This window comes from Aythya fuligula, chromosome Z (genome assembly GCF_009819795.1).
Source record: "Aythya fuligula isolate bAytFul2 chromosome Z, bAytFul2.pri, whole genome shotgun sequence".
NCBI lineage: Eukaryota > Metazoa > Chordata > Aves > Anseriformes > Anatidae > Aythya > Aythya fuligula.
Window position 1 is genome coordinate 10,714,997 of NC_045593.1, and position 23,918 is coordinate 10,738,914.

The following is a 23,918-nucleotide window of genomic DNA, read 5'->3' on the forward strand; positions in this document are numbered from 1 at the left end:
AGGAACAAAAGAAGGTGCAAGGAGGGGAAAACAGACACAAAATGGGGGCGTTGCAGCTGGGCATGTTCTTGTCTTGCCTAGAACAAAGTCCAGCTGAAAGCTAAAGCTCCAAGAGCACCCAATGGGGGTCTATTAGCTCTGGCCAAGTGAATGTGATGCTCAGGAAAAAAAAAAATGAGGATGGGCTGATATAAATGTGACTATATTCATATCATGCAGTATCAGCCTTAGGAAGTGTCTGATCTGGGGAAGCAGGGGCTTTTCAATGACTATGGAAAGACTCCACATTGTAATTTTTTTTTTCTCTCTGGGACACACACTGCATTTACTCCTCTGAGTTCACTGCTCTCAGCAGGGGGAAGCAGAGAATAAAGCAAATCTTGTGGCTTGGTGAATTTGCTCAAAGTCCTCATCATGCCCTTTGCTGTCTGATGAGCTCTGGTGAAGCAGTCACTGCGGTGGGGTGCTGGGGGGAGGCTGGGTGCTGGTGCATCCCTGCTGTGCTTTGTCTCTGTTTGTTGTCATGCCATTGCTTTACACAACTTCCCAGTGTAATAAATGGCTCAGTCTTCAAAATAGGACTATAATCAAAGTTTACAATTTATTAAAGGAATAGAGGTAAGCAAACAGCGCTGGCTGCTCCACCAAGACACACACCAGTTACATCAAGCAGCTGATTTTTATGCTCCTAGGCTGATACATATTCATTACCACTTCTAAAAAACACAGGGTTATTATAATTAGTTTCCAGAATCCAAACCCTCCTACTGGAGCATGCATAACAGTCTCCGGTGGTCCCTCTTGGGGTCTCTGGGGGTCTCATGCTGAAGGCTCATAGTCTTCCTCCCTCTTGTCCTTCTCCTTTGTCCTACTTGGCTGTATGTCAGAGACTTGTGCAGCATGCCCTGAAAGCTTTGTCTTTTAGTTGTTCTTCAGCTCTCCCCGTCTCCTTAATCTCCTAGCCAGATATCAGAGACTTGCATAGTGTCCCATGCAATAGTCATAATAGTTAGCAGTTATTCTGAAACCCCCCAGATATCAGAGACTTCAAGGAAAAACCTACAAATTTATAAAAAATAAAAAATAAATAAAAAAATAAGAAACCCTTCAATCTCTCTATTGACACGAATTGCTAAAACGTTCCTTTGCAAGATACAAGAATTATATACATTAACCACTCTGTTTTTCTTAGACTTGTGGTTATACAAGGGTATGTAAGACAGAAGGTCACATTCATCATACCACACGGCCCTAACACTGTTCCATACTGACACGAACCAGATGAACATATCTCACACCAGCCTGATTCCTGCTCCCAGCCGTGTCTCCCTCTCTTCAGGCAGGCTGTCCTCTCCCACGAGCAGTGGAACAACTTCACTACCAGCAGTGGCCAGACCACGGGGTGCCCAGAAACCCTGCCCAGCTCCTGTACCTGGTGGAGAGAGTGAACAACAGGGAGTCACAAGCCCCTGCTGGCCCTGTGCTGGTGCACTGCAGGTACCGGGATGGGAATGCTCGGGTGCTGCAGCAAAGCTGGCCAGGGCAGCACCAACCTCTCTTTTTCTGTGTCCTCAGTGCCGGGATCGGGCGGACGGGTACCTTCATCGCCATGGATTTCCTCCTGAAGATGGCAAAGGCCGAGGGGAAGGTGGATGTGTTTCGCTGCGTGCAGAAGCTGCGGGAGCAGCGGGTCAGCATGGTGCAGACCAAGGTGAGGAGAGTCGCCTGCTTCCTGCACGCTGCCAGGCTGCAGATCTGCTTCACACCCTTCCCAGGGATGTGGTAAACCGAGCCACAGTGGACACACTCTGTGTGGTTCAGCCACAGGCACTGGAGCTGCCAGGTGATGGACGCTGTGGGTTCTTGTATTCAACACGGTGTCCAAACCTAGGCAGGAGCCACATTCCTCTGAGACCCTCTGAAGTGGCAGCAGCAGCAGCATCCACATGCACCAGTAGTCTGGCATGGAAGGGCAGTCTTATAGGCAACAAGCATGCGTGTGTGGCTTTTAGGATGTGTCCTTCAGGCTTTCGGGATGTTGGCCTGGCATCTTCTGGGCTGCAGTGTCTTGGGCAAGGGACTATGTCCTCACGATCTCTTCAGTGCTGTGACCCTGTGGAGGAAACTGTAGGTCGGGCAGGACCATCCAGCTACTTAAATCCAGCTACACAGCAGTCTTCCTACATCAGGAGGACAAGTCCATCGGTTTTCTGGGCTTCCTTTGAGCTGAAGTCTGATCTGAGAGAGCATTAAACCAGAGGAAGATGCTCCTGACTGGATTTTTGCATTTTCTGGCTGCTCCTTAGAGCAGGGCTGCCTACACTGAGAGGTGTCCAGCAGGGAGGTGAAGGCTGGAGCTGGCACATTCCAGATGCAGGTCGATGTCAGTGCAGAGCAGTCTGAGTGCTGGTGGTCTGGGATCCCTGTGCTGTCCGTGGAGCTGCTCCAGACAGTGCACTGACCCGTGTCCCCACGCAGGAGCAGTATGCCTTCCTGTACGAGGTGCTGCTCGAAGGCCTGCTCTGCGGCAGCACTGGGGTCCCGGTGGAGAGCGTCGCCAGCCACATCCGCTGCCTCCAAGGGGCTGAGACCCAGAGCCAGAGCAACGTCCTTGAGAAGGAGTTCAAGGTACCACCAGGGCCTGGTGCGCTGGGTCTGGGGCCTCCTGCCACAGCCCTCACCCAGCTGTGGGCTGGAGATGTTGGTAGCACGTCTCTGGGGTGGCTGGAGATGGAAAGGGAGCTGAGAGGCAGGACTCACTAAGCTGAACCATCCCTTACAGGCAGTGCAGAACTTCTCCGAGTTGTTCCAGCTCCTGCCGTGCAGAGAAGCAGAGAAACCCAGCAACCAGCCCAAGAACCGCAAACCAGGGATCCTGCCAGGTACTGCAGGGCTGGGCAGCCCCTTCCTCCAAAACCCAGCTCCCGAGAGCAGCAAGGGGGGCGATGCTGCTTCCCTCCCCAGCACCATGCTACCACCAGGGGATGGAGCGTTCTGCACCAAGCATCACTTTTTGGTTGGCAATACTTAATACCATCGAAGCCTCTAGGCTGGAAAAGACCTTCAAGGCCATCAAGTCCAACCATCACCATGACCTACTGAGTCAAGAGGGTGGATTTACTGCTGCTTCAGGACTTTCCCCACCCGGATCCTGCTCTGTGCAGGCAGATGGCTCACCCCTTCTCTCTCTGCCCCTTGCCTCCGCAGCGGATTCCTGCCGGCCCATCCTGATGTCCTCGCTGAATGCTGACGGCTCGCCGGGCTACATCAACGCGGTGTTTGCCAACGTAAGGCTCCAGCTTCAGCAGGGCTTGGAGCTGCTGGGAGCAAGCAGAGGCTCCACGGGTACCACTGCCTGAGGCAGGGCTGGTCCATGCCACCCCACCTCGAGGTGTGAGACAGCCCCGTCTCGCAGTGCCTGGAGCCCTGCTGCCAGGAGATGGCCCTCATGATCAGCCTAAGCCCTGCCAGCACACTCAGCTCAGCCACTGCCTTTCGCCTGCTGGGTGCTCTGCATCTCCTCGGGCTCTGCCCCTGGGTCTTCAGAGCCTCCCAGCCCAGCCTTCAGCATCGTGGAGGCTGCCCAGTGTGGTTATTGCAGGCACTGCTCTATCTGCGGATTGTGTGACCTCTAAATTCACATACACACCCCAAATGGTGTGTTTTTCAGACGTACACCAAGGAGGACAGGCTGATCATCACCCAGCTGCCCTTCTCCAGCACGCTGGTGGATTTCTGGGCTCTGGTCTGGGATTACACCTGCACGGCGGTGGTTGTGCTGAACCAGCTCCAGGAGCTGGACAAGGTCAGCTGCCCTCCCCTCTCCCTGCAGCCTGCTTTCTGCCTTCGCCCCCCCATGCAGGTCTCCTTCCCGGGGTCCTGCTTGCCATGGGGATGAGCTGCAAGCCTCTGGGCTCCACGTGGCTATGCCCTGAGAACGGCCCCAGCCCTGTGGAATAACTGGTACAACAGTGGTGGGGCGTCCCCACAGGCACAGAAAGGAGTAACAGGGACAGCCCTTTGGTTTTTGGTGTTATTTTTCTGGCTGCAGCCTCACAGATTTGTCCCAAGCACAAAGCAGGCAGAGCACCCACGTGTAGGCAGGGGGCTGCCCCAAATGCACCCACATAAGCTGCTGAACTCCGTGTGTGGGTCGGGGCATTGTGTGACCATGCATCTGTCTCCCCCAAGACGTACGTGGAGGTCTGGCCCACCCAGGGCGAAGCCATCTACGGCCGGTTCCATGTCCAGCTGCTGTCAGAGGAGCCTGGAGCTGGTTTCACAGTCTGGACACTCGCCCTCACCAACAGGCAGCAGGTAAACTCTTTGTGCAAGCTGAGCCAGGCCCACACTGTCCTGCCTCTCCTCCACGAAGCCAGTGGGCTTCTTCTCTGCCCGACCCACTGTCTTTCTTCCCTCCTAGCCCAAGAAGGCTGCGGTGGAAGTCCGGTTCTGGCAACTGGAGGACTGGCCCATGAAGCAGCATCTTCCCCCGCACCCTGCCACCATCATCAGCCTGCTGGGGAAGGTGGAGACGCACCAGCGGCAGAGCCAGGACGGACACATCCTCGTCACTTGCTGGTGAGCACTGTCTTTTGGAGGAGCAGCCCATGGCACAGAGTCCAGGCTGTATCCTTCAAAACAGCTCCCAACTCCTGTCTCAGCTCGGGTGAAGGGTGGGCATGAGTTCATCTGGCTGGTGGGACACCAGGAAATGTAGGGTAAGTGCCTTCCCTTGCTCTTCCCTGCAGGGACGGTGCCAGCCGGAGCGGGATCTTCTGTGCTGCCAGTTTCCTGTGCGAGCAGATCCAAAGCGAGGGGCTGGTGGATGTATCCCAGGCTGTGAGGATGCTGAAGAGGCAACGCAGGCAGCTGATTAAAGACGTGGTAGGTGCTGACCAAACTCGGATGGGGATGGCAACACCAGAGCAAGAACTGGTCTGTGCCTGGGCGCCTGTCCTGCACCCACCTCACCACCAGCTCCAGGAACATCGTGGTCTACGTGGACCATTGATGTCCTCAAGGCTGTCACGGTGTACACACCCTGGATGGGAGTGAGCAGCAGCCACCTGGTGGTGCTGGCTCCCCTAGGATCAGCTAGCTACAGCCCTGTCTTCATCCTACATTCACCAAGCCTACATTTGTGATTCCTCACTTGGGGCAGAGGAGAGGGGGCTGTACCTCTGCCTGGCTTGTTCGGGGGGCTGTTGGCAACCAGGCTGGCCTTCTGTGACAGGCACTTGGGCTCCACATACTCACCTGCATCCTTTTATCCGCAGGAGCAGTACAGACTCTGCTATGAACTAGCCCTCAGTTACTTGAACTCGTTTGAAACCTACGGCAATTTCAAGTAGAGGCATGGTCACAGCCCATCTCTGGACAGGACTTCAGCTTTCTTGAGGAAACGGTGGAAACCCGAGGAGAGGAGGAGGGTGTGCACAGCCCCGTGATGCTTTACTCTTCTGATGAGCCACCCCAAGTATTCTCTGCAGCTGCACAGCGCAGCCTGGACTGTCTCCAAACTGTTCAGACTTTGAAGCAGGAACCAGAGTTTGGGCAGGAATTTACCTAGCACCACAGCCCAATAATGCAGATCAGAGGAGAGGCACCAGTACTTGACACATCCACACTAGGGACGAAGAGAGCCAGCTGCCCCAGCCAGGCTCCCCTACCCCTTCAGGATAGCTCCACCAACACCCCATGTTCAGTCAGGGCAGCCCCAAACCCCTGTGAGATCCACAGGGCTGAGCAGCACAGGCCACCTGTCCTGCTTCAAGAGAAGCACGAAGCCCGAGGCTGTGAAGAGCCATGGGAGGGACAATCCACCACCCCAGAAGGTTATCCTGGTCCTTTCCACCCCCCGCAGACCCCTTCTGAAGCTCCATCTTCCCGATGTTGATCCAGGTGCCCTACCAGCTCCAGAGGGGCTCCTTCCCCAGCCTGTCTGGCTCCACCATGGCAGTGCCAGGTTGCAGCACCAACCCAGATCCCCGGACCTTGTTCCTGCAGGTTACTGCCCAGGAGAGGCTGCAGCACCATGGAGACTGCCTCTCCCTTTGCGGCTCAAGAGCCAGGATTGACTCTGTACTCTATTCCATGTCTCACCAATAAAGGCTCTGTGCTGGCCGTGGTGGGGATGAGCTCTGATCTTCACTTCTTTTCCAGGTTTTATCTGACACGGGGGCTGCAAAGGAGCTAAGGGCACATGGATCCCCCAGCTCTGGCCAAGGCATGGGCACAGGACCATGCCTGTGTGGTAGAGGGCTTCTCAACAAGGCGCAGTTAATTCAGCACCCTACAGGGAGCATGACTCTGTAAGGGCAAGGAGACGACAAGGCAGGAGCTGTAGTGGGGCAGGCAGTCCCCTCCAAACCGCATTTATTGGCTGTCTGGACAGAGCAGGCAGAGCAGTGAGGGCAGTGCAGTCACACCACGCTCGAGCAGAGCCTTGGGTTTGGCTGGATTTCAGCACACGGAGGCGGAGAGGGGTGGGGAGCCCAGGACGTGGCAGGAGCACAGGCTGTCCCTCAGCCCGAGCTTCACTCTGAGTCAAAGGATGTGTCCAGTTCCTGCTTTCAGGAAAGCAAAATCAAAGTCTAGAAAAGGGAACTGCAGAAAGCCTCATGAAATAGTGCCGGGCCTTTCAACAGCAAGCAAAAGCTGGGGAGTGGAGGGGGTCAGAGAAAAAGAAGCTGGCGACCCTCTGTGGCTTCTTGCTTTCCTCCTGCTCTGCTGAACTGGGTGGGACCCCCGGTGCTGGTGATGGTCACAGGAGGGCCGAGTGCCTAGCAGCTGACAGCACTGATCCAGGGACGACCACCCCGTCTCTGCGACCATTTCCCAGTCCTCTGGGACAGGCAGGGGCTGTGAGGACAGCTCTCCAGCCTGGCCACCGTGGGGCTGGGGAAAATGGGGGTAGGTGTCAGAGAACGGGGTGAGCAGATGTTCCTCCTGAGGGTCAGCCCCACCCAGGAGAGCTCTGCTTTGTGACGATGTGATGACAGCCCAGGGAATGTCATTTTTCTACCTTTTTAATTGTTCTCCTTAGCTTTGATGGGAACATCCTTCCTTCTCCTGCAAGGACAAAGGGCAGTCCTGAGTGACAGGCTGGTGTCACCCAGGATCCTACCAAACCAAAGTCCCCAAACTCACCTGGACAGCACGAACCACACGATGCCTGCACACAGGAGCAGCAACAATATCAGCACAACCACCCCGATGACGATCCCGGTCCATGAGCCAGGGGGCTGCCCTGCAACTAACACACAGCCAGCACTGGGTGCCACGCATCTCAAATGGCCCCAGCCATGGCAATGAATCTGTGCAAGTGCATAGAGGTGTCTGTGGGCTCATGTACTGTGTGGGATGGAAAATCATCCCCACTTATGGGAAAAGACAGGTGTCCTGTGCCCCCACAAGGAGCTCCTGCACTCGCCAGCCCCTGACCACAGCAAGGCGCCAGGCTGGGAAAAGGGAGGACGTGGCAGAGAGCCTCGGGCACAGGGTGAGGGGCGAGCCAGCCCCTCCGCAGAGGAGCCCACTTACCCATAGAGAAGCTGTAGCACACGCAGGCGAACGTCTCCTCCTGTTGGGAGAAGCGGGGGCAGAGTTCAGAGCAGAGGGCTGCCACCCAGGGCCACCACGTCCCCAGGAGCCGCGGCACCCAGGGAGCTGCAGCCTCCCGCCACGGGTACCTGCTGGGAGCGCCGCTCGAGGCGCAGCAGGGCGGTGTAGTCCCAGCCCGGGCGCAGGGGAGCGTTGTGGAAGCCGTGCCCGCGGGTCCCGTCGCCCAGCACGAAGTCCGTGGGGGCGCTGAGGTTGAGCACGGCGGCCACGTAGGCGTCGGGCGGGCGGCTGGCGTTGAAGGGCTGCGGCTCCCCCGAGCAGGCGCCTTCCAGCACCGTGCTGTTGTGCGTCGCAGCCACGAGGAGCTGGTGCTCGCTGCAAGGCAGGGCTGTGAGACGGGGCCGGGGACGAGGAGCTGCAAGGAGGCAGCTGCAGGTGTCAGCGCTGCTCGGGGCTGTGCAGAGCAGAGCAGCAGGGGCTGCACTCACCTGGCCGCCCCGGGGACCCAGGGGATGGGGCGGAGGCGAAGCACGGCCGTGCCCTGGGAGGGGGAGATGTCGCGCACGAGGCGGGAGCTGGCATCAGGAGGGGCTGCGGTGTCTGTGCAGGAAGACCCGGGGACGAGCGTCAGCAGGAGGCTCGGCGAGGCAGGGCAGGGCTGGGGGCAGCGCACGCACACCCTTACCCGAGCCGTTGCTCTGAAAGTCCCCCAGCAGCGCTGCCCCGGCCCCGGCAGCCGTCAGGCCCCGCACGGCCACCGTGTATCTGGTGCCAGGGCCGTGCGCAGGCAGCGGGTGCTCCGTGTCGGAGCTGCTCAGCCTCAGCCGCTCGACCTGGAGGAAGCCGCCGTCCTGCGGGCCCCAGGCGGTGACGTTCAGCTGGGGACAGGACACGGAGCTGGAGGGGAACGTGCCCAGCGCACAGCCGGCCACAGCCCAGCAGCGCTGCGCTGCTCCCCACGCCTGCAGCTGGGAAGCTCCCGGAGAGACGCCACGGGAGCCTTGGCCCCACGCGTGGACCTCAGCGCAGAGCGGAGGAGGACAGGGGGGAATCTGGGGCCAGCACTCGAAGCAAGAGCAATCTGCTGCACCACAGACACCCCTGCAGCAGCAGCAGCTGCAGATGGAGCTGCTCAGAGCACTCTTCTGCTCTCCAGGCTGGTTGGACTTCCAAGGCATCCTCGGTGAGGCTGCATCACATCTAATCCCCACGGGGAGACTCCTACAGGTTGGGTGCTGCACTGGCCCCCTTACTCCTGCACCCAGCACTGCACACCACAGCCTTTCCTGTGCCACAAACCAGAACTAAGGCCCCTGAGGCACAGGAAAGACCGTGAGACTGCGCCACAAAACACGTCACAAGGTGCTGCACACAGAGCCCCAGCATCTGCCAAAGCACAGGCTGTGCAGAGCTGGGGAGGAAACCCCCTGGCACCCACAGCCCCTGCAGGCAGCAGGAGTGTATTGGGTTTATGTGGAAAGGTTTGGTTGTGGCGGGCTGCAGGGGTGGCCTCTGTGAGAAGAATGCAGAAGCTGCCGCATGTCAGATAAGAGCCAGTTTCAGCTGGCTCCACAAGGACCCGCTGCTGCCCAGAGCTGAGCAGGAGTGATGTTGTTTGTGCCCCTATGAGAGTAGAGAAAGGGGAAAACAAGCTGCACCTCACAGCAGCTGGGAGAGAGGAGTGAGAAGCAGCCCCGCAGCCCCCAGGTGAGTGCAGCAGGAGGGCAGGAGGTGCTCCGGACATGCAGCAGCAGTTCCCCTGTGGCCCGTGGAGAGGCCCCTGCTGGAGCAGGCTGTCCCCCTGCAGCCCATGGGTCCCACATGGAGCAGATCTCCACGCTGCAGCCCCCCCATGGGTGGAGGAGCCCCCGGTGGAGCAGGTGGATGTGGCCTGGAGGAGGCTGCGGCCCATGGAGAGCCCCCGCAGGAGCAGGCCCCGGGCTGGAGCTGCAGCCCGTGGAGAGGAGCCCACGCAGGAGCAGGGGGTCTGGGGGGAGCTGCCGCCCACCCGTGGGGGACCTGTGCTGGAGCAGTTTGCTCCTGGGGGATGGACCCCGTGGGAGCAGTTCTTGAAGAGCTGCTGCCTGTGGGCAGCCCCCGTGGGCTCATTTTGGGAAGGACGGCATCCCATGGAAAGGACCCCGCATGGAGCAGGGGCAGAGAGGGACCGTGAGGGAGCAGTGGAGACAAAGCGTCAGGGACTGAACACAGCCCCCATTGCCCGTTCCCTTGTGTTGCTCAGGGAGGGGACACAGAAGAGGGTGAAAATGGGGGGGAGGTGTTTTTAGTTTGTTTTTAGGTTCTCACTGCTCTAGCATATTAGTAATAGGTAATAAATTATATTAATCTCCCTATGCTGAATCTCTTTGCCCTTGACAATAACTGATGAGTGATCTCCCTGTTCTTATCTTGACCCTTGAGCCCCTTTCCCTGTGAGGAGGGGGAGTGAGTGAACACTTGTGGTGCAGCTCAGCTGTAAAGCTTGGTAAAGCCAGCACGGGGAGGAACATTGAGAGGGAGGCAGAAATGCTCAAACGTATCACAGCAGCTAGAAAATCAGCCAGGGGGGTGGATCTCAAGGTCCTCAAGGGTTTCCCATGGTCTGCCCGCCCGCCTGTGCCCAGCACCCAGCCCAAAGAACCTGGTGAGGCGCAGGGCCCACAGGCAGCCCCTGCTCCCCTGGTACCTGGTACCCGAGGATCTCCCCTTTGCAGGAGGGCAGCGCCTGCCATCGCAGCGTCCCCGTGCTGGCATCCAGCCACAGCCGCTCCAGCTTCTCGGGCACTGGAAGCACAGCGAGAGGGGGTCACACATGGGGACACCCACCTGGAGCAGAGCCTGCAACTGGGTGCCCGCAGCTCCTGGTGCCAGTGGGGACAGGGTGCTCATGATCAGCTGCTGGGTGAAGAAGGCATTTATCTGCCTCCCCCACATGTGAAACAGCCCAGGAATGTCCCTCCTCTCTTGTACTCCCCTGTGGACACCCACCTGTTTCTTTTGTCCTGATCACCCATGTGAATATGATGGTGCTGGGGGGCACTGCGATGGTGACGCTGTAGTCAGTGAAGGGCTGCAGGTGGTCACAGGTAAATGTTCCATTCTGGCCATGCAGCATCTCCTGTCCCGTGACCTCCTCAGCCTCGCAGGGAGGGGAGGAAGGCCCTGCCAGCCTGCACGTGGCCTGCATGCGCTGGCAGGCATCGGGCAGACTGCAGGTCCAGTTCAGTTTGATGCTGGTGGTGGAAGCCTCCAAGGTCCCAGGCACAAAGACCTCTGTGAAGGAAGCATTGAAGAGGGTCAATGCCTTGCCTTCCCTTCCCCTGGCACCCTTGCAAGGTGCTGCGGTCACAGCCCTGCTCCCACCCAGTAGCAGGGAGAGGAAGCCGGAGGTGACACTGCCCATGGCAGGTCTCCAGCTGCAGAGCTGGAGGAGTTCAGACAGGAACAAATGCGGTTGAGTGTGTGGGCTACCATTGCTCAAGGCAATCTTCACCATTGAGTCATAACCCAGTGGTGTCAGTGTCACCCAGCAACGCTGTGTTCAAACAGACTGTGCTCCTAGACCCAGCCCTTCCTGGCTGTGCCCATGCCACAGGAGAAAGGTTCCCTGGCACGCTACGGTGAGGGATGGAGCTGCGGGACACGACGTGGAGCAGCTTCTGCAGCACGGCCCCAGGAAGGGGATGAGGGCAGGAAGGGTCAGCTCCAGATGCTGCCCCCGGCCGGCTGCCGTAGCCCCTCCTGCCGGGACCCTCGGGCACAGAGGCTGCCACCAGCCCCCTCCCTGTCCAGGCACCCCTGGGAATCCAGGGCAGGCGCAGGGGCTGCCTCCCACTGACTTTGGCATCTCCTCCTATATCCCACAGCACTCAGAGACCCCAGGAGAGTTCCTGGCACCTCTCTTACCCACACACTGCACCATGGAGCGAATGCGGGTCCAGGCACCTCCTGTGCCCTTTCCCTTCCAAACTTCTCTGTACACAGGTTTCCCAGTGCTGAAGGACTGCACTTCACTTGAACATTTGATGTGGGTGAAAGATGGCTGGAAACCCTCGGGGCAGCTCAGCATCACTTCTTCATTCTCCTTGTACTCCTCCTGCTCTGGTGCCAGATGGAGCCTTGGGTCCCACGAGGGCTTTCGGCACGTTTCTGGCAGAGACAAAAGCAGGTGAGACACCTCCTGCTCCCAGGGACACTGCCCCCTCCATGCAGCGTGACAGCCCAGAGCTCACAGAGGCTTTCCCAGCACACTGAGCCTTGCCCTCCATCCCCAAACCCCGCTGCACCTCCAGCCCCTGCGGTACAGCTGCCGTGTGCTGCCGGTGGTGAAGATGCACACCAGACTTGCAGGTGAAAGAGCAGAAAAACCTTCTCCTGCACAGAGACGAGCGCACACTTCTTACCTGTTTCCCGGGGTGCTCCTTGGGTCTTGGGACCAGTACCTTCCTGTGCCTGTGTTCCCAGCAGCGGGACGAGGACCAGGAGGAAGGTCAGAGCCAGCAACTGCAGGGCCATGCTAGCATCCAGAGCCCGGGCACAACTCAGACCTCAGCCCCACTTGCTGCCTCCAGGCACTGGCAGCTGTAATTGCAAGAATTGCAACCAGAGGAAGGAAGCAGCCGCATGAGCAAGTCGTATGTGGTGAAAGAGCCTTCCTCTTTGAGGAGGGATCCTCCCATCGGTGTCAGCACTGCTGCCTTTTGCTGCTTTCCTTCCCCAGGGACACCCTGGCACTGGCACTCCCCAGAGCCCCAGCCACCAGGATCACAGGGCTTCACCCCACAGAGCTCCTTGCTACCAGAGCGCGTTCACCAAACGCCACTCACGTTCCTGAGGCTTCTGCCACACGCTTCCCAAAGCCTCTTCATGCACACGTGGCTTCTGGAGATGTCACACTCACAGCACTTCCCCTCAGTAATCACAGCTGTTTGATGTCTTCCAAGACACGGTTAGAAGAGCTGGCGAGAGCCAGGGGTAGGAAGGAGAGGGGAACTGCAAGGAGTCCCTCAAAACCCTCACACAAAGCTCCTTCAGAAAGACACGGCCAACAAACACCGCGTGTTCTCCTTCCCCTCAGCTCTGTCCCCAGCTGCCTCCTCCTCCTCCCCCTCAGCAGGCAATATTGTCTGTCCCCATCGAACCAAGCACCCTGCCCTCCAGTGCCAGCTGAATGCCTCAGGAAACCCTCGGAGCTGCTCAATCTTCCCTCCCACTCCTAAGCACTACTGCTTTTCTCTTCCTCCAGAAACAGACGGCGGCCCCCAGTCATGTCCTGGGGATCACTGGGATGTTGTCTGTGGAAGACAGCCAGCTCTGCTGGTTCTTCAGACGGCCCCGTTCACCACAAGGCTTTGAGCCCTGCTCTTCAGCCCGTTCATCACCCAGTGCAGTGTGAACGTGCTCATCCCATCCTCCAGCAGTGTGCTGCTCAACAAGGAGAGCCTCTGGGCTGACCCTCGATGTCTGGGATGTTCCAGGCCCTGGTGTCCGGGGGGGAATAGGGAGGACAGAAAGCAGCTCCTCACCACACAGCCAGAGCTCTGAAGATCCTCAGGCGTGCTGCTGAGGGGTCTCAGAGGAGCTGCAGAAGGACAGCTCTGGGCTCATTTCCCACGTCCTGCGGGAGATGACTTGAGCCAAAGGGGAAATGAGTTGGGCCTCCATCACCACGCAGGCACACAGCCCGCTCACAGGGCCCCTCCAGCTGGGCCTTATTATTCCCCTCCAGCTCAGCAACAGGGCTGGGTGATCAGTCACGGGGGCTGTGGAGGAGCACAGCACATCCCTGGCCTTCCACTTGGCCCAGGTAGCTCAGCACCCACAGGGTGTGTGAGCCCGTAAGGGCACGGAGGGGACCAGGTCGCAGCAGTAACAGAGTGGCAGCCTTCTCCAAACCACAGGCCTTTATTGGTTGTCCCAACAGAGCAGGCAGAGTGGCGTAAAGCATGTGGGCACCCAGGAGGTGGAAGGAGCACAAACCGCCCCTCAGTTTCCCCATCTCACAAACCCGCTCACTCCCCGTTCTCAGCCATCACTGGCTTGAGCCCACCCTTTCCCTCTCGGCCCGATATCCACGGGGAGCAGCTCCAGCAGAGCACGCAGGCCACACCAGCAATGTGCTTGGTCCCAGAGGCCGGACACACTCCCTAGGATGAGGGGCAGATGCATCCAGAGCACTGGAGGACACCCAAAACACGCCTTCGCTGGCACAGGCCGTGGGCAGCTCCTGCCCTGTAGCAGAGGGTGCTGGTGACAGACGAGGGAGGAAACGGGAGGGGAAACGATAACCCAGCACAGGCTGTAAGAGGTCCTGCTTACAGCTGGGGAGCACCAAAAGTCGAGAAAGGGCCATGAGGAGGCCTCCAAAATGCCGGGCCCCATGGGGTAGGAGAAGGCCCAGGAGCACCCAGTGCCTCTTCCCACGGTCAGACTGGGAAGCCTCTCGCACCGCTGCCTGTCCAGGCAAGGCCAGGAGGGCTGGAGAGGACAGTGTCTTCGTGCCCTGAAAGAAACGGCTGCAGTCCTCTTGCTTTCGTTGCCCGGACGAGACCCCCAGTGCTGGTCATGGTCACACGAGAGACGGGGTCCTGGCAGCCACCAGCACTAAGCTGGGGTCGTCCCCCCCACGGTCTCTGCTCTCTGACACCTGCAGTGGTCTCCCAGTGTCCTGCGCAGGGACGGGGACGGTCGCTCTCCAGCCCGGCCACCTCTACCTGCGGACACCAACAGCACCCAGGGCAGAGGCTGATGCCAGCCCTCAGCAGAGCTCACGCTGCCACAACCACGAGGGTCTGAGACAGGCCGGAGCGCTGGGCACTGCCTGGCACCACCACAGCCCTTTCCTCGGGTCGCTCTCAACCCTCTGCCCGGCACATGTGGGGGCCATCTCCTACCTGCATCTTCTTCGGCCAGAAACCTCTCCTTGATCACACAGTAGTGGTCCAAGTTTTCATAGGGCTGGAGCTCTGCAGGGGACAGAAACAGCCTGAGGGACCCAGGGCTGCAGGAGGAGGAGCAGCGCAGACCCGGGCAGGCAGCGGCACAGGGGGCTGCAGGGCTCTCCTGGCAATGACCTGCTCTCCTCCCAGCCTGGCCCTGCTGCCGTGGCCCTACCTGTGTAATGGTCCTCCTCGGCTTTCCTGGGCAAGGCTTTCCTCCTCCTGGGAAGGCAAAGGGGTGTCCTGAGGCTGGGGAGAGGCTGATGCGGCTGCTGACTTGCAGACCCAGCCAGGAGCCCACCAGCCAAGCCACGGTAGGACCAGCTGCAGCCCCCATGGCACCCAGAAAAGGGTGAGAGCAGTGCAGAAAGCCCCCTCTGTCACCAGCCACCCCGCTAGCCCAGCATGGCCTGAGGCAGAGCAGCGACTCTGAGTTCCCTGCCTACTCGCCTGCACATCACAAACCCCAGGATCCCAGCAGACAGCATGACCATCGCTGACAGCACAGCCACCACGGTGACCGCAGTCCATGGCCAGGGGCCTGGAGGCTGCCCTGAAAAGAAGCACACAGCCAGCAGTGGGTGCCACAGCCTGGGCCATTCACCCAAACCCTGGCATTGGGTGTCAGTCTGGAAGAACTTCCAAGCCAGTCTGGACAGCACGACTGGGCTCCACAGCCAAGATCCACAGCCTTCACAGAATCACAGAATTTTCTAGGTTGGAAGAGACCTCAAGGTCATCGAGTCCAATCTCTGACCTAAAAGTCCAACCTCTGACCTTATTGTTCTCCCGCTGTGAGCCCCAAGGGTCCCTTCAGGCAGGGCTGGGCACCATCTTCTGTAGTGGAAGAGAGGGGCCAGCTCTGCTCACACAGACCTGAGCAGGGGCTGAAGCAATGCCACAGCTCTGGGGCCAGGACACTGTCTTGTATGGCACAGGGTGGACAGACAGACACCAGCCTAAGCAGGCCCATGGCACAGAAAGCTTTACCCAAGACACTGGGTTGAAATTCCAGGTAGGAAGCATCCCCGGCACCTGCAGCCGTCAGGCCCTGGACTGTCACTGTGTATTTGCTCCCCAGCATCTGGCAGGATGGCGTGTACTGGGTGACAGAGCTGTTCACTGTCACCTGCTGGAATTCCAGGAAGCTGCCGTCCTGCGCGCTCCTGGCCGTGACGTTCAGCTGGAGGAAGGACAGGAGCTGCTGGGAACCAGCACCCAGTTCCCACCTGGCCCCGAGGGGGACCGCAGGCTCCTGATCTCACCACAAACACCCCTCTCCCTACTGCCTGCACCCATGGGCAGCCCCAGCTCCCCTGGTACCTGGTACCCGAGGATCTCCCCTTTGCAGGAGGGCAGCGCCTGCCACCGCAGCGTCCCCGTGCTGTCATCCAGCCACAGGCGCTCCAGCTTCTCGGGCACTGGAAACACAGCGAGACGGGGTCACACATGGGGACACCCACCTGGGGCTGAGTTTTTGGGGAGAAAAGCAAAAGTACCTTGACAGGCAGGGGACATTTACCTGTTGCCTTTGTCCTCAGAAGCCGTGTGAACAGGATGGTGCTGGGGGGCACTGAGATGGTGACGTTGTACAAAGTGAAGGGCTGCAGGTGGTCACAGCTAAATGTTCCGTTCTGGCCATGCAGCATTTCCTGTGCCGTGACCTCCTCAGCCTCGCAGGGAGGGGAGGAAGGCCCTGCCAGCCTGCACGTGGCCTGCATGCGCTGGCAGGCATCGGGCAGACTGCAGGTCCAGTTCAGTTTGATGCTGGTGGTGGAAGCCTTCAAGGTCCCAGGCACAAAGACCTCTGTGAAGAAAGCATTGAAGAGGGTCACTGCCTTGCCTTCCCTTCCCCTGGCACCCTTGCAAGGTGCTGCGGTCACAGCCCTGCTCCCACCCAGCAGCAGGGAGAGGAAGCCGGAGGTGACACTGCCCACGGCAGGTCTCCAAATCTGCAGCCACCAGCCCCCTCCCCACCCAGACACCCCTGGGGACACAGGGCAGGCACAGGGGCTGCCTCCCACTGACTTTGGCATCTCCCCCTATGTCCCCCAGCACTCAGGGGCCCCAGGAGAGCTCCTGGCACCTCTCTTACCCACACACTGCACCATGGAGCGAATGTGGGTCCAGGCACCTCCCGTGCCCTTTCCCTTCCAAACTTCTCTGTCCACAGGGTTCCCATCGCTGATCCACTGGACTGCTCTTGAACATTTGATGTGGGTGAAAAATGGATGTAAACCCTCGGGGCAGCTCAGCATCACTTCTTCGTTCCTGTTGTATTCCTCCTGCTCTGGTGCCAGACGGAGCCTTGGGTCCCACGAGGGCTTTTGGCACGTTTCTGGCAGAGACAAAAGCAGGTGAGTGGCAGTGGGGCTGGGGCTGCCCAGGGGTGGGTGAGGCTGGGCCACCATTTGCTTGGGCACTGGTCGCAGGCATCAAACCCAGGGAGAGCGAGGGATGCGCTCAGGCATGGGGAGCATGGCCCAGGACATGGTGGGGATGTGGGAAACGCAGAGAGGCATGGAGGGTAGGACAGGATGACAGGGCTGCAGAGAAGGTAATTCCTGCCACCCCACGTACCAAGGCACACTACAGGTCCCTCAATGTGAATCCAGACACTTGTGCTCTTCCTCCCCAGCCAGGTAGTTCTGTCTGCAAATCCCGAATGTTCTGCTGTCTGCATTTCCCCTGCACATTTGATGTGGGTGAAGGATGGCTTGAAACCCTCAGGGCAGCTCAGCGCCACTACTTCGTTCTCCTTGTACTCCTCCTGGTCTGGTGCCAGATGGAGCCTTGGGTCCCACCAGGGCTTCTGGCATGTACCTGGACAAGGCAAAAGCGGGTTTAGTTGGGGTGTGGGTGATGAGGTGGGGCAGGGTACCGCCAGCTATCAGCAACCACCAGCAGTCCCTCCAGCCACCAACGGGAGATGGAAGGAGAGCCGTCCATGTGCCATGACGTGCCCCCCAGCACGCCTTGCCGGGAGGGAGGGGGCTCCCCTTGTCACTTGCCCACAAAATCCCTTCTCCACCCCATTTCCATGCTCGCTCTTTGCCCCCCACCACATCCCACGGCCAGCAGCTTCCCAGGACAATCCCACCTGCAGCAGGAGACCCCCTGCAGCCGCTCTCTGGAGCTGACCCCAAGCCCAGCTCAGGCTGCCCTTCACCTCGCCCTGCCCTGGCACCAGAGGAGCCGCAGGGCCACGGGGCTCCAGGCGAGGCACCTCTTGTCACCCCACTTACTGATGCACGTTGTGGGGCTCTGAATGGGGACCCATTGCCCTGACTTGTTTTTCTTTGTCCAGGTGCCCTTGTGCTCCCGTGTAGCCACAGCCTGAGGTCTCCACGCGCATTTAGCCTGCTGGAAGGGGAGCAGGGAACCCTCCGGGCAGCTCAGCGTCACTTCTTCGCCCTCCTCATAGACGTCCCGCTCTGGTGCCAGACGAATGTCAGTGTCCCACTGGGGCCTTGAGCATTTTACTGTCAAAGGCAAATTTGTGTGAGAGCAGGGCCAGGAGGCTTGGGAACCAAGGCCATGAGGAAACCCGAGGGGTGCTGAGCCCAGGACAGCAGCGTCACAGGGACCAGTGGGGAAGGAGGGTGCTCTGAGGGGGGAGCTCCTCAGCAGCCGGCAGGGCACCGCAGCGCCAAGCAGGGGCAGGGCCAGGCAGAGCCGTGGCTGGCTCGGGAGTGTGAGGGCAGAGAGGGGACGGGGAGAGCTGCCCCGCGTACCCACACACGCTACGGGCTCCTCAATGCGGGTCCAGGCGCCTGTGCCTCTCCTCCCCCACCAGCTGACCCCATAGACAGGTTTTCCTGAAGTCACTCGTTGAAATTCCCTCACACATTTGGCGCTGATGAAGGAAGGCTTGACAACTCCAGGGCAAGACAGCCTCAGTTCCTCATTCGGTGTGTAGTTGTCTTTCCTTGGGACGAGCACGACCCTTCTGTCCCATTGGGGTTTCTGGCATGTTCCTGTGGGAGAGAAAGCATGACAGTCCTCCTTGGGGATGGGGTGCGCGGGCAGGAGGGGGCCAAGGCTGGGCCACGACTGCCTGTGGGGTCGGCCATCGGCACAGCCCCTGGGTGTGGGACAGGAGCCCCGCGGGGCGGTGAGGTGCTCAGAGCAGCAGGGCTGAGGGCAGGATCTGGCCACAGCTCAGGCAGACGGGCCGCAGAGGCAGGGCAGAGGCAAGGCCGGGCCCCGCTGGGGGCTCCTGTCCCGGCCCAGCTCGGGGGCTGCTCCCGGCCGCGGCCATCCCAGAGCCGAGCCCGAGGCATCCCACGGGCACGGTGAGACGCCAGGGGCCCTGCTGATGGAGAGGAGCCCGCGGCAGGGGAGAGCTGCTGCCCCCGAGTTACCTGTGCAGGCCTGGTACATTTCAGTGCTATGCCACCTTCCCTGCTTGTCCTTCACCTCCCAGGTATGTCCCCAGCCAAACCATACAACACATCTGATCACAGCGAGAGGAGGATCATCCTCAGTGAAGCAGCTCACAGTCAGCTCCTCCCCGTTATCGTAAAATGTCTTCTCTGGGACAAAGCGGAGGCTTGAGTCCCACTCAGGCTTCGGGCATGCTGCACAGAGAAGAAGGAGAGCGTGTCAGTGGGATGGGAAGAGCCAAAGGTGGGCAGCGCATTCTGCTGCTGCGGCCGCTGATGGACCTCTCCAGGGGTTTGTGGCTCGTTGCAGGGCACATCCCGGCAGAGGCAGGGGTAACGCTGCACAGCACATGGGGCTGGCCCCTTCCTCCAGGCTGGAGCTCCGGGAGGGCTCCGAGAGAGCAGGGAAAGGAGCACTGGGCTTCCAGCCCTGTAGGGATTCACAGCATGCCCGAGCAGGGAGGCACTCAGAGCACAGCAGGGCCGCCCACAGACACAATGAAGGGTCCAGGTGAAGCTTCAGCGAGGCCAACACGGTGCAGGAGGGCAGCTGGCAGGCTTTGAGCAGCAGGAGGTGAGGTTCATGTTTCGGGAAGCTGTGCTGTGGAGCGGGAAGTGGCAGCACGGGGCAGCATGCAGCTCACAGCCGGGGTGTGCGGCCCCACGGGGCTCCTCCACGGCCTCCCTTGGGCTTTCGCTGCCCCATGATTATCCCTGAGCCCCCTCTGGCAGTTCAATTCCACTAACACAAACTGTTTGTTTGAACAGAGCCTCGTTTTACCTAGCGCTGGGCATTGCTGCTATGGCTCCTGGCCGTCTGCTAGTGAATCACGGCCAAACAGAGCCAGCCCTGCAGGAAAACATCCCCTACAAGCTTCTCGGCCTCCCTGCTGGGCACAACAGGACTGTAAGGGCACGGGGCTTTGGTACAGGCGTTGAGGAAAGCTCTGAGAGAGGCATTCAGACAGGCACAGCAGTGTGCCGCAGCTCATCCACTGTCCCCTGGCCTGTGCCCCTCTCCCTGATTGTACCCCGCACGTGCCTGCAGGACTGCCCATGCCTCTGGGAGTGGCCAAGAAGCATTCATGTTTCGATTCCTCTTTTTCACAAACACCAAGGTGCAAACTCAGCAATACCGTCTCCGCTGCAGGCAACCCCGGATTTCTCCTAGGACAGTCGGGTGACCGAGACGTGCAGAGCACACACAGGGCTTGCCAGCCACCGTGTGCCTGCTGCATCCCGCAGCTGGGTCCTGGCCTTCGTCTGCCCTTGTGCACCGTGCAAACAAGCTGGAGAGCCACGGCTGCACGCACCGGCCCTGCAGGACAGCTTGGGTGGAGGATTTGGGAAAGGGGCAGGGGGATGTCTTCTGCTGCGGGCTTTGCCCTTGGTTTTCCAGTGATGGCGTGCTGTGCTCACACTCCCTGTCCCTCCAGGGGCACAGCTCCCCTGGCCTATGCCATGCAGCGCAGACCCTGCTGGCCCCCACCTGGCCTGAGCTCAAATCAGCACCTGAAAAAAAACAGTCCCATTTTGGGGCCCCGGTGACAGCCAGGGTCCTCAACTTGTGGGCTCCTCCAGCCTGTGCCAGCCCAGGGACATACATGTACATACAGCAGGTCCCTACAACGTGAGCACGTGCAAACTGAACATTTGTTGCCACCCAGCTGCAGCAAGGTGAGTTTAGAGACAGCCTCCAGGTCAGTTGGATGCAGAACAAGGCAGGGCGATGGTCCCCAGAGCTGGGCTCAGGCCCCGGGCCGTGCTGCCCTGGATGGGTTCACCATCTCCTGGAAGCTCAGTTAGCAGCTGGCCCTCCAGGCACGCAATTAACCGGCTCTGCTGCTATTAAAATGTCAGTCCCACTTCCCAGTTCTGCTGACGGATGCTGGAAATAGCAAAACAACCTCAACCTGCTCTTAGAAAGCAAGCCTTGCTGCGAGGTACCCCCGTGGGCTTCGCTCTCCACCCTCTCACCCCGTCCTGGGCTGCAGCCCCTGCTGCTGTACAGGGGGAGCTGGGGGCTGCCTGGTGCTGGGGGGCTCACCCCACCACAACCCGACCGATGCCCTCATGTCCCTGGCACGGACATCGCCTCCAGCCTCTGACAGAGCTGCTGCGTGCTGCCGGCGGCGAAGGGACACGGCAGACACGCAGCAAGGGAGCAGCAACACTTTCCTCTTGCGGGGAGAAGAGCGCCCACCTCTTACCCGTCTGTCGGTGATTTTCTTTGTAACCGGTCTCATCCTTTTCCATCTTTTCTGCTGCCAGCAGAGGCGTGAGGGCCAGGAGAAGGCTCCAGCGCAGGGCCATGCTGCCTTCTCCCCCCTGGCAGGACCGAGGGCTCGTCCCGCCGGCTGCTGCTCAGCGCGCCCGCCCGACTGCGAGATGTGCAAGCAGCGAAAGGAAGCAGGCAGGCAGAGCGGCTGCATGCGGTGCGAGAGGCTTCCTCATTGGAGAGGGAACCTCTGCCGCTGTCAGCACTGCTTTCGTTCCTCGGAGCACCGGGGCAGCTTCACACCCCTTTCACAGCCCCGCAGCTCTCTGAGTGCTGGCCGGAGAGGCCGTTTTGGGGGCTCTTTGGTGGGAGCAGCCACGCGACACGACGCCTGAGCTGCCCCCTCGGGATGGGCAGCAGCGGTCCCAGAAGGACGTGTGAGCAGCCTGGCTCTCCAGGACTTCTGCGGGAAGATGGAGCTTCCACGCTCAGTAGAGTCACGCAGAGACTACGTCAGCACAACTCTCCCTCGATTAATATCTGAAAACCTAGAAAGAATTGTGGAAAAAGGCCGCCAAAAGGGCATTGACGGTCTTTGTGAGCTGGTGGCGCACGCTTGGGCAGGAAAGCCGAGGTGCTGAATGGGTGCTGGAGCACAGGCTGAGCGCAGATGCTGGGTGACACGCTGGTGACAGCCACGGAGACCCGCAGTGTGGGTGCCATGGCAGTGATCCCAGGCCTGAGAGCCTGTCTGGTGGTAGGAGCCTTGAGGTGTTTTGTTTTCTCTAATGGAGTCTTCGGAGTCTTTCAGTGTAGAGGCTCAAAAAACATTTATAGAGCTGCAGAAGCAAAAAGCAAATCACATCAGTAGGAATGAAGTTCCCCTTTTGGGGGAATCTTTGGAAAATAACTAGGAAAATTCCATATGTCAGAACCACCCCCCCCCCCCCCCCCCCCCCCGAAAAAAAACAAACCCACATCCCAGTGCCACAGCACCTCCTGTGGGAACCCTTGAGCACAGAGGCTGCCACCAGCCCCCTCCCCACCCAGACACCCCTGGGGACCCTGGGCGAGCCCTGGGCAGGCACAGGGGCTGCCTCCCACTGCCCTTGGCATCTCCCCCTATATCCCCCAGTATGCGGCGGCCCCAGGAGAGTTCCTGGCACCTCTCTTACCCACACACTGCACCATGGAGCGAATGCGGGTCCAGGCACCTCCTGTGCCCTTTCCCTTCCAAACTTCTCTGTACACAGGTTTCCCAGTGCTGAAGGACTGCACTTCACTTGAACATTTGATGTGGGTGAAAGATGGCTGGAAACCCTCGGGACAGCTCAGCATCACTTCTTCATTCTCCTTGTACTCCTCCTGCTCTGGTGCCAGACGGAGCCTTGGGTCCCACAAGGGCTTTCGGCACGTTTCTGGCAGAGACAAAAGCAGGTGAGACACCTCCTGCTCCCAGGGACACTGCCCCCTCCATGCAGCGTGACAGCCCAGAGCTCACAGAGGCTTTCCCAGCACACTGAGCCTTGCCCTCCATCCCCAAACCCCGCTGCAGCTCCAGCCCCTGCGGTACAGCTGCCGTGTGCTGCCGGTGGTGAAGATGCACACCAGACTTGCAGGTGAAAGAGCAGAAAAACCTTCTCCTGCACAGAGACGAGCGCACACTTCTTACCTGTTTCCCGGGGTGCTCCTTGGGTCTTGGGACCAGTACCTTCCTGTGCCTGTGTTCCCAGCAGCGGGACGAGGACCAGGAGGAAGGTCAGAGCCAGCAACTGCAGGGCCATGCTAGCATCCAGAGCCCGGGCACAACTCAGACCTCAGCCCCACTTGCTGCCTCCAGGCACTGGCAGCTGTGATTGCAAGAATTGCTACCAGAGGAAGGAAGCAGCCGCATGAGCAAGTCGTATGTGGTGAAAGAGCCTTCCTCTTTGAGGAGGGATCCTCCCATCGGTGTCAGCACTGCTGCCTTTTGCTGCTTTCCTTCCCCAGGGACACCCTGGCACTGGCACTCCCCAGAGCCCCAGCCACCAGGATCACAGGGCTTCACCCCACAGAGCTCCTTGCTACCAGAGCGCGTTCTCCAACCACCACTCACGTTCCTGAGGCTTCTGCCACACGCTTCCCAAAGCCTCTTCATGCACACGTGGCTTCTGGAGATGTCACACTCACAGCACTTCCCCTCAGTAATCACAGCTGTTTGATGTCTTCCAAGACACGGTTAGAAGAGCTGGCGAGAGCCAGGGGTAGGAAGGAGAGGGGAACTGCAAGGAGTCCCTCAAAACCCTCACACAAAGCTCCTTCAGAAAGACACGGCCAACAAACACCGCGTGTTCTCCTTCCCCTCAGCTCTGTCCCCAGCTGCCTCCTCCTCCTCCCCCTCAGCAGGCAATATTGTCTGTCCCCATCGAACCAAGCACCCTGCCCTCCAGTGCCAGCTGAATGCCTCAGGAAACCCTCGGAGCTGCTCAATCTTCCCTCCACTCCTAAGCACTACTGCTTTTCTCTTCCTCCAGAAACAGACGGCGGCCCCCAGTCATGTCCTGGGGATCACTGGGATGTTGTCTGTGGAAGACAGCCAGCTCTGCTGGTTCTTCAGACGGCCCCGTTCACCACAAGGCTTTGAGCCCTGCTCTTCAGCCCGTTCATCACCCAGTGCAGTGTGAACGTGCTCATCCCATCCTCCAGCAGTGTGCTGCTCAACAAGGAGAGCCTCTGGGCTGACCCTCGATGTCTGGGATGTTCCAGGCCCTGGTGTCCGGGGGGGAATAGGGAGGACAGAAAGCAGCTCCTCACCACACAGCCAGAGCTCTG

At 59.6% G+C, this 23,918-nt stretch overlaps 2 protein-coding genes across 2 annotated transcripts; both read right to left on the reverse strand.

The window, feature by feature from the left end:
- Positions 1–7,018: 7,018 nt before the first annotated feature.
- On the reverse strand, positions 7,019–12,081 carry LOC116501138. Its single transcript, XM_032206555.1, has 10 exons — positions 11,970–12,081; positions 11,473–11,715; positions 10,555–10,839; positions 10,253–10,350; positions 8,252–8,444; positions 8,055–8,166; positions 7,695–7,941; positions 7,546–7,585; positions 7,153–7,258; positions 7,019–7,074 (listed from the first exon to the last, which is right to left on the reverse strand). The coding sequence occupies exons 1-10, from the start codon at positions 12,079–12,081 to the stop codon at positions 7,032–7,034; spliced, it is 1,479 nt and encodes a 492-aa protein (XP_032062446.1). The 3' UTR covers positions 7,019–7,031.
- Positions 12,082–12,484: 403 nt separating this feature from the next.
- LOC116500485 lies at positions 12,485–22,891 on the reverse strand. The gene is made up of 7 exons (XM_032205537.1): positions 22,780–22,891; positions 22,283–22,525; positions 16,027–16,311; positions 15,828–15,925; positions 15,495–15,687; positions 14,460–14,531; positions 12,485–12,558 (listed from the first exon to the last, which is right to left on the reverse strand). The coding sequence occupies exons 1-7, from the start codon at positions 22,889–22,891 to the stop codon at positions 12,485–12,487; spliced, it is 1,077 nt and encodes a 358-aa protein (XP_032061428.1).
- Between the last annotated feature and the right edge of the window lie 1,027 nt (positions 22,892–23,918).